General features: G+C 38.6%; 1 protein-coding gene across 1 annotated transcript in view; it reads left to right on the top strand.

Moving 5' to 3' along the window:
- RPA1 (replication protein A1) overlaps positions 1-10,525 on the top strand; it is a 53,081-nt gene that overhangs the window by 7,184 nt on the left and 35,372 nt on the right. The window contains exons 2-4 of the mRNA XM_016211131.2: positions 4,818-4,868; positions 5,940-6,018; positions 6,686-6,794. Coding sequence (XP_016066617.2) covers positions 4,818-4,868; positions 5,940-6,018; positions 6,686-6,794 — 239 coding nt within the window. The remainder of the gene's footprint in view (positions 1-4,817; positions 4,869-5,939; positions 6,019-6,685; positions 6,795-10,525) is intronic.

Raw genomic sequence — 10,525 nt, 5'->3', positions numbered from 1 at the left:
GGGGTCTGGGTGAAAAAGATGAAGGGATTAAGAAGTACAAATTGGTAGTTACAAAATAGTCATGGGGATATACAGTACATCATAGGGAATATAGTCAATAGTATTGTAATAACTATGTATAGTGCCAGGTGGGTACTTGAATTATCTGGGGGCAGGGATTGCTTCATAAATTATATAATTGTCTAACCACTATGCTGTCTACCTGAAACTAATATAAAAGAATATTGAATGTCAACTGTAATTGAGAAGCATGATTTTAAAACATCTTTTATTTTTTGGTGGATAGAAAACAAAAGAATGTGTATTCTGCAGTTGTTAGATGATTTGGTCACGTTGGTTGGTAGTTCAAGTCTTGTATTTCTGACTTTTTTGGTCTATTTCCCCTGTTAATTACTGAGAGAAGAATGTTGAAACTACCAATTATAGTGGTGGATTTGTCTATTTCGTCTTCTAATTCTGTCAGTTTTTGCTTCATGTATTTTGAAATTCTTTTTAGGAGCACACATTTTAAAAAGATTAGGTGCATACATTTTTATCATTGTTGTGTCTCCTTCAGGAGTTAACCCTGTTATTATGAAATGCTCTTTTTATCCCTGGTATGATTCTTTGTTCTGAAGTCTACTTTGCCTGCTATTTTTTTTTTTTTTTGCCTGCTATTTTTTAAAATATATATTTTTTATTGATTTTTCAGAGAGAGGAAGGGAGAGGGAGAGAGAGATAGAAACATCAATGATGAGCGTCATTGATCGGCTGCCTCCTGCACGCCCCTCCTGGGGATCCAGCCCGCAACCCTGGGCATGTGCCCTGACTGGGAATCGAACTGTGACCTCCTGGTTCATAGGTTGATTCTCAACCACTGAGCCATGCTGGCCGGGCTACTTTGCCTGCTATTAATGATACATCTTTTTCCAGTGTTTTACTTTTAATATATCTGTCTTTTTATATTTGAAGTGCATTTCTTGTAGACAGCAAATCATTGGGTCTCTCTTATTCATTATGACAATTTCTGCACTGAAAGGTTGCCTGTTCAGTTCCTAGTCAGGGCACTTGCTGGGGGTTGCAGACTCAATCCCCAGTAGAGGGGGCATGTAGGAGGCAGCTATCGATGTTTCTCTCTCTCTCTCTCTCTCTCTCTCTAAAAAAAAAAAAAAAAAAAGGCATATATGTGTGTGTGTGTGTATGTGAATATATATATATTTTTTAAATTACTGGATCACTGATTTATTGTAAAAGGATATAACTCTGGAACAGCCAGATGGAGAAGAGGGACAGTGCAAGGTATGTGGGAGGGAGCTCGGAGCTTCCATACCCTCTCTAGGTGTGTACCAGTCTTCCCACAGCTCCATGTGTTCACCAACTCAGAAGCTCACTGTGTATTTCGAAACAAATAAAAAAGTGACATTGTTTTACTTTTTCACAATGCTTTAGTATCTGGCTTATGAGAAGACACTACAGCTAGATTGTCATACCTTATGCATTCAGTATATTCGTATACTGTGTTGTTTTGGTTCAACCCTATGAAGGAAATCTGGTCTCATATATGCAGTTGGAAAAGGAGTATTATTTTAATAGTGTTTTCAGGCTTTTTTGATACTGTGATGTAAGAAATACGTATTCAGGAGCACAGAGCTCCTAAAACCCTTGGAATTTCCTGAGAAATATTGATGGGAAGAGCATCTTTTGTTCATAATAAGCCCCTTTCATGCATACTTGAGTGTATGTTATGAGGTGACTCTTGGTGGACCTCAGGATAGCCTCCTATTGGGGCTGGTTGCCAGGGTAACCAAGTATGGGATTAGAGGGTTGAAACTTTTAGCCCTACCCCTACCCCCCCCCCCAACTGGGAATTGAATTCTGCAGCAGCAGCCGGTGATTTAATCTATCATGCTTACCTAATGGAGCCTTCATAAAAACCCTAAACAACAGGTTCAGAGAGCTTCTGGGTTGGTGGAATCATCCAAGTGCCAGGAGGGTGGCACACCACAAGCCCTACAAGGACAGTCTCCTATGCATGGGGCTCTTCTAGATCTCGCTTTATGTACCTCTTCATCTGGCTGTTCATTTCTTTTTTCTTTTTTTATCTTCACCTAAGGACATGTTTTTATTGATTTTAGAGAGAGAGGAAGGGAAAGGGAGGGGGAGAGAGAGAGAAACTTAGATGTGAGAGACATTGATTGGTTGCCTCTTGTACCCACCCCCGATTGGGAATCCAACCCTTTGGTACATGAGATGATGCTCTGACCAACTGCGCCACACTGGCCAGAGCTTATTTGTATCTTTTATAATATCTTCTGTGATGAACCAGTAGAGTGTTTCCCTGAGTTTTGGGAGCCTGAGGGAGGGGGTTGTGGGAATCCTCAATTCATAGCCATGTTGAACATAAGTATGGGTAGCCTGGGGATCCACTATTTGATACTGGTGTCTGAAGTGGTCTTGGGACAGATTTGTGGGATTGAGCCCTTAACCCCTGGGGTCTACACTAACTTGGGGTAGTTAGTGTCAGAACTGAATTGTAGGATAATCAGATGGTGTCTACAGAGAATTGCTTCCTGTGAAAAACCCACATATTCGATGTCAGAAGTGCTTAAAATGGAAAAACAGTTTTCCTTTAATACTACATCAAAACATTTATTAAATGGTACTTTCTTAAAAGTTAGTTGGAATGTAGAACTGAACTATCTTGCCTTTTGAATGAATGTTTTAGTTTGTGTTATTTGTAACATTATGCATTGATCGTTTGAAAAATATTGGTTTGTTGCATTATGCAGATCCCAAATGTTGATATATTTTATTCACAACAAAAATTTACATTTATTAACATCACTGCTAATTTAATCAGAAACATATGTAAGTACTGGGAAGCTGTAAAGCACATGGTGGTGAGTACAAGTTTTCAAAACTTCTGGTTTTTACTAGAAAACATCATTGGCAACAAATACTGCTAATTATTTTCCTTGAAAACAGACTCACTTTATTTTTGAGAAAATATTAAATTCCCAAGTCTGAATAGTTTGCCCTTTCAAATAAAAAGTGATGATCTGTGAAAAAAGTGCTAGTCCAGTTCACTGAATCAGTTGCACAAGTGCTTTTCCTCAGGATGAAAGCCATACTTCAGTATGCAGCAGAAGTCCTTTTTGCATACTTCCGTATTGTTATGTAGGATATTAAAAAAATTTTGTATTCAAGAGTTAAATTTAATATAACATAATTTTACTGCTTCATCAAAGGTATTCTTGAGTGAAACCTCTCCTACTCCCATGAGTTCAAGGCAGAAGAATATAGTGCCTACTGGTATAATAAGGCACCCGTAGTCTTACCTATCACTGCTTTATGCCATCGGTTCAAATGTCAACACAGCTGTTTCAGGATAAGCCATGAGTTTCAGAAAATAATTCAACACTTTGAATATTTCAGTATAATTTGAGTTTATTGTCAAGTGTTCACATGAGAGAAGATCCTGCTAGATGATTAATTGGTTATGATACCATTAGAATACAAGCAAAGCAGCAGTTCTAGCCACATCTCTAGATTCATTCATTTGTAAGGCAAAAGTAGAATTCTGCAGAAGAGATATTAACTCAGTCGTCATGATGAGTCTTGTTTCTTCAACTCAGCAAGTTGCTCTGTCATTGGAAAGTAGCACTGCTGTGCTTTCTTTTACTGACTTTTCATCTAGCGGACATTCATCAATGCTAATAGTAAAAGGCTTTATTTTTTCTTCAGCCAATTTTTCAGTGTATTAAGTAAATGAGAGTGAGAAGGGCAATGTCTTATTTAATACGATGAATTTATAGACCCCCTGAAAAGGTCTTGGGCCCTCATATTGCAATTTTGACAACTGCTTCAAGGTTGTAGCATATATCTTTAACTTGTGTCTGCCTTCATAAAATATTTCATCTAGTAATTTTTTACTAGATACTAGACATTATGAATATAACATTATTTAGTGTCTGGATTACGTGTATTTCTTTTAAGAATATTGAGTTGTCTAGCAGGCTGTTAATTCACTTGCCGATTAGCTGATCCCTTTGAGATTGGAGTGGGTCTAGAGTAGATTTTACTTTGGGTCTAGTTAGTCTTATTTCTAAACCATGGCATTTCTGGGGTCTTTACTGAATGCACCATGTTTATTGAGTTCTCTCCACTCTGGCTGGTTGGAACACAAATGTGTGATAGTTTCTGTGAGCTCCAGTAATACTTCAGTTTATAACTCTCTTAATGCTTACTCTTTGCCTGGCCTTGTGGAGTCTCATTTTGTATATACACAACTTACAACTCAGCCGAAGGGGTGGGGGTAGAAGAGGGTAAAAGGGGGGTAAATGGTGATGGAAGGAGACTTGACTTGGGGTGGTGAATGCACCAATGCAATGTTTGGAAGACATGTATAGTTATACGCCTGAAACCTATATAATTTTGTTAACCAGTCACTCTAAGAAATGTAATTAAAAAAGAGGGAACCAGTATTATATAAATAACGTCTTCTCTTTAAGTCTGTATAATATTGTTTTAAAAATTTACCATTCCCTAATGTCACTGTATTCAAATTAATGTGTTGTTATGCATGAGTACTTATGCAGTGCCAGTATTTTTGATGTGGTGAGCGTATCCTTGTTGGCAAGCATGTCTCTCACTTTTATGATTTTATAACTTGTCCAGAGTGATAAAACTTAAACTAGATCTTCAAATGATAAGCTCCCCAAAGGCTCTTTTAACAATACTATCTATAGTTTATTACAAATTCTAAACTGTAAAGATATGTCCAGTTTTAATCATGATTTGAGCACATATCTCACAAAAATCTGTTTTTACTCTTTTAGGCCATAATGCAACAGGGAGACACATCCATAAAACCCATCCTCCAAGTCATTGTAAGTAACTACATATATTTTATGTCAAGCAGTTTTTAAACTTATGTGTTATCATAAATTACATTTGATGAAGGACATAAAGATTTGTTCACTTTAGGAAAGTCTCTCCATCGTCGCAAAAACTCAGCCAGTCCATGTTACAACCATGAGAAAGGAGCTAGGCTTTAAAAATATGTATTAGGTTAGTCAGAGGTAGACCTTTGGAGATTTTAATCTGAGGTTTTGCCTCTCTGTTCTTTCCACAATTAATGGATGCTGTAGTGCTACACATCATTACAACTGCCTCCTCCTCGTCTTTTTGCCCTTGGGTTTGTCTTGCTCAAATCTGTCTTACATATGGCCTCTCTGTAAAATAAACTTGTCTGGTTAAAAGTCTTCGTTAACCCTATCATTTAAGTGGTTCTTAGATTTTAGTGGGAAATTTAAAAATCAATAGAAGCAGAATCATGGATTATACCTGCAGATTCTGAGTCATTAGCCTGGTGGTCTCCCTGTTACTCTCAAACTAGCTGTCAGTCATCTTAAGGCTTTTTTTTATCTTAAGGCTTTTTTTTATCTTAAGGCTTCTACATATTTCACTTAAAGTTGCCTCTGATTTCCTTCCAGTTGGGATAAATGTCTTGGCTTTGCCCCATGTCATTATGTGCACACTTCTCCTATGTCTCCCGGCCTCCATCTCTACCCTCATTGTAATTCCCTTCAAGGCAAGAATATATATTTTTTTCATTTTGTATTTTTAGCATGTTTCCCACACAGTACCTTGCATATATTAGATACCTTGTTATATATTTTTTAGAGTTGATTTTCAACAAATTTGAGTTAGGGAAGAGAACACAAGAGTATTGGCAACGTGTTGTTCTCATCTATGTTGTCTTTCATAATGTTAGTGGATAGAGGTTGATGGGACAATCAAGTCTGATTTCTTTTACTTGGATTTAGGTTTTGAGAGAATGAACTAGCAGTTCAGTTTGTGTTGATCTAATGGCAAGCCTACTCTCCTGCCACTTAGGTTTACTTATCCCTGGGGACCGGGCAGACAACCTGGCTAATGAATCAAATTTTCTATTCTAGAACATCCGTCCCATTACTACAGGGAATAGTCCACCCCGCTATCGACTGCTCATGAGTGATGGGTTGAACACTCTATCCTGTAAGTATGATGTATAAATCTAGGAATTTGGATTTAAATAATAAAAGCAAACTCAACATTACGATTGCAATAATTTGGGGCATTCTGGAAGTCTGTGTTTGCTTGGCTATGTAATTCATTCAGACAGAATTGCAGCTGTCAGAGAGCATTCTAACAATAGACTGGATCTAGTGGAAAGCTGCCACTTGGCTTAATTAATTTTCTCTAACTGGTGCTCCATGTTTTCTTTGATTAATTTCCCCCAGGATGATATTGACATTTAGTGAATATGATGGGTTAGCTGTCCTATACTTGCATTTATAGGGTTTTATTCCTGTGTTGAAAGCTTTACCTGGGAGAAAGGAGAGAATTTGCAGAATATATGGTTGCTATCTCTAGTCACAATGTGAAGGACCTAGAAAAGATTTTTTTAGTCTCTGTCATGAAACCTGAATGATGGGGAAAATGATTTGGTGCACTTTAAGAAATATATACATTTCAGAGTAGCAGCAGATGCTTAATTAATGCACAGCAAATTATACTGTTTTTCACTCTGCAGAGTCTGTCTGACTAGTTTTAATTTCAGGAACATACTTAAGGCATTTTTCTTTGCTAGTACAGGTGTGATCAGCTTTCAGATTGTCATGGCTAAAATGTTTTGGGGACTAAACTAATCTCTGCTTTTCAGCTTTTATGTTGGCAACACAGCTGAACCCTCTTGTTGAAGGCGAACAATTGTCTAGCAACTGTATTTGCCAGATTAACCGATTCATTGTTAACACGCTGAAAGATGGAAGGTATGTGGTGTTTTTTTTCTGTTTTACTGTGTTGTAGATTGGGGCTAATTTTGAACAGTTCACTGGGTGCCAGAATTCAGTTTGGAATCCAAAAGGCAATGATGAGCTTTCAGCGAAGGATTTACAGCTATTGAATTCTCTACTCCGGTGACTAAAACATGGCACCAAAGGGAGAGAAATATGGAAACGTTGAGCACTTCGAGCAGGGGAATAAAGCAGAATGCAGAACACTTCCTGTTTTTAATCTCTTCAGAAGTGCTGTTTTTAGGATTCTCTCTCAAAGGATCTTAATAAAAAGGGGTCACTTATGAGAGCCAAAAAAGATATAATAAATTCTGTAATGCAGCCCTTTTTTTGCATTCTTTTTAATATATCTTTATTGATTACAGAGAGAGGAAGGGAAAGGGAGAGAGAGTTGAAACATCAATGAGTCATTGATCGGCGGCCTCCTGCATGCCCCCTGCTGGGGACCGAGCCCGAAACCCGGGCATGTGCCCTGACCGGGAATCGAACCCCAATCGCCTGGATCCTAGGTCGATGCTCAACTGCTGAGTCACACCCGCCCAGGCATTCTTGAATCTTTCATAGTAAAACCTTTATCCAGCCAGTATAGAGAATGTTGAGTAACTGCAGATGCTACATGCTAGAGGTGCAGTGATGAACAGAAATGCTATTCACTCACGGGTAACCATTGATAAAACATGGCTTTTTTGTTGGGGAGTGGCTTTATGTTCTATTTTCTCAGGTTTTTAGTTTTTAATTACAACACAACAAAAACACATGAGGAGCAAATATACCAAGCATTCCCACCTTAATAAGGGTATGTCAGTGTATGTTACATTATTTGTCATTTCCGAAAAACAGTTTTTTTACTTATATTTGTTTGACATATCATTGTTCTAACTTTCAACCTTGATGTTATTAATTTTGGATGTCTTTATAGAATTGTACACTTGAAACCTATATAATCTTATTAACCAGTGTCACCTCAATAAATTTAATAACAATTTAAAAACGAGAATCATCATTTATTACATAATGTGAAAGTGAGTGGTGAGTCTGTGACTGAGATGAAGGCAGCAAATGAAATTTTAGGAACTCTAGATAAGCTGATTGTGGAGGAAAATTACTTGGCAGAGCAAATAAATATTCAGTATGGATGAAACCTCCTCGTTCTGGAGACGAATGCCTGAAAGTGCTTTCATCCATAAGGAGGCCAAGTCCATACCAGCTAGGTTTGAAGGCTTTTAAGGACAGAATAACAGAATAACTGTGAGCAGTGTTGCAGGCCACACATTGAAACCCTCCGGGGCACAGTGAGAGCCTCAGGGCCTTCAAGCACATCGCTAAGCACACAGGCCAGTGTACTACAGAAGCAGTAAGAAGGCGTGGACGACCCAGCTCCTCTTCCAAGGTGCCCTCATGAATTGCTATGCCCATGAAATGGAGAAGTGAGTTTGGAGAATAACTCACCTGTCAAGATTTTGCTCATTGTTGCCTGGCCAGGTGTGGCTCAGAGGTTGAGCCTAGACCTAGGATCCAGGAGATCAGGGTTCAGTTCCTGGTCAGGGCACAAGCCCGGGTTGCGGGTTCAATCCCTGGTCAGGGGCATGCAGGAGGCAGCCGATCGATGACGACTCTCTGATCATTGATGTTTCTTTCTCTCTCTCCCTCTCTCTTCCTCTCTCTGAAATAAATAAAGATATATTTAAAAAAGAAAAGAAAAGATTTTGCTTATCGTTGGTAATGCTTCTGAGCATCCTCCTCTCATTGGTGGTCTTGACCTCAATATCAAAGGGGTGTTTCTCCCTCCAAACTCCACTTCAAATCCAACCAATGTATGAAGGACTTGTAGCACCTTTTAAGGCCTACTACCTGAGGAGGACCTTTGCCCAGGCTATTGCTGCAACTGAGGAAGACACTGATGCAGTTTTGGAAGGAAGGAACACAACATCTTATGACTGCATCGAGAGCCTTGCTTGGGCTTGGGGTGATGTCACCAAGAAGTGCGTAAATGGCATCTGGAAGAAGACACTCAAGAGGCTCATTCATGACTTCAAAGCATTTGGCAAGGATGAGTAGGTTGCAAAAATCAGTAATGCTGTGGTTGGGATGGCAAACAACTTTAACCTGGCTGTGCTGAGGATGAAATTGAGGAGCTTCTAGAGATGGTTCCTGAGGAATTGACTAAGAGGCAAGAGAAGGGAAACTGCAGGAGAAGAGAAAGAACCCCAAGAAAATTTAGTGAAGGGTTTAGCAGAAGCTTTTTTGTTTGTTTGTTTGTTTTTAAAATATATCTTTATTGATCTCAGAGAGAGGAAAGGAGAGGGAGAGAGAGAGATAGAAATGTCAATGATGAGAGAGTCATTGATTAGCTAGCCTGCAACCCGGGCATGTGCCCTGACTGGGAATTGAACCCTGATCGCCTGGATCCCAGGTCGATGCTCAGTTGCTGAGCCACACCCGGCTGGGCTAGCAGAAGCTTTTGTAAAGTTCAACAAATTCCTTAAAAAATTTGAAAACATGAACTCCAACACCAAAAGGTTATTATTAATAGAGAGGAATGTTCATGGTGCATTATCTGCTTACAGCTATTCTGTGATTAAAAAAACAATCAAACTACCATGGACATATTTCTGAAAAGAGTGATAGCTCCTCAAGAAGAGTCTCAGGCAGGTCCAGAACAAGGCATTGTTATCATAGGAGACTGCTCCATGCATGGTACTGCCCCTGAAGACCTCCCAGTGGGACAAGAGGTGGAGGTGGGAGGTGGTGAGATTGACGATCCTTACCTTGTGTAGGCCTAGGCTAATATGTATGTTTGTGACTTAGTCTTTTAACCAAAAGTTTAAAGTAAAAAAAAATTTTTTTTAAATAGAAGAAAGCTTATAGAGTAAGAATATAAAGAGAGAAAATAGCCTGGCCGGTGTGGCTCGGTTGAGCATCGACCTAGGATCCAGGAAATTGAGGTTCGATTCCCGGTCAGGGCACATGTCCGGGTTGTGGGCTCAATCCCCAGTGGGGGACGTGCAGGAGGCAACCGATCAATGACTCTCTCATCATTGATATTTCTATCTCTCTCTCCCTTGCCCTTCCTTTCTCTGAAATCAGTAAAGATATATTTATTTAAAAAAAATTGTACTCCTGAAATCTATATAATTTTATTAACCAGTGTCACCCCAATAAATTCAATCAATCAATAAATAAAAATAATACAGTATGTACCCTAAAATATGCATATACTAGATTCAGAGAGAGTTTCAACTATTTTCCACATGCCTTCACTAATATATAAAGGGAAAGTGGAGACTTGCTGCCAGCACTTAAAATTATAATGTGCCAGCATGAAAATGCTCATTATAAGGTCCCAATCTGCATATATCTGCCAAATTTGTTATTGATTGCATTTCTGTTCCCATGATGATGTCTCTGGCTCTCTGTAAAAGTGAGGTGATTGTTTAATTAAGGGATAATCATTTTCCAGTGTGAATTACTCACACATGATACAATTTTTATCAATCCATGATGTCCCAAACCATATGCACAGGGACCAAAAGGTGACTGGGTTAAATGGAAACATTGATTTGATTAAATGATGGGATTGTAGACAAATTCTGCCCTTGTTTCTTGCTAATTATTTATAGTAAGGTAAAATGAATATATATATTTTAGATTTTAAGCTTGGAAAAACTCATGAATTGCTCATCTTTATACCTTGTATTCTAAGAAAC

Source organism: Miniopterus natalensis, chromosome 17 (genome assembly GCF_054644295.1).
Source record: "Miniopterus natalensis isolate mMinNat1 chromosome 17, mMinNat1.hap1, whole genome shotgun sequence".
NCBI lineage: Eukaryota > Metazoa > Chordata > Mammalia > Chiroptera > Miniopteridae > Miniopterus > Miniopterus natalensis.
This window is presented reverse-complemented; position numbering and strand designations above follow the sequence as displayed.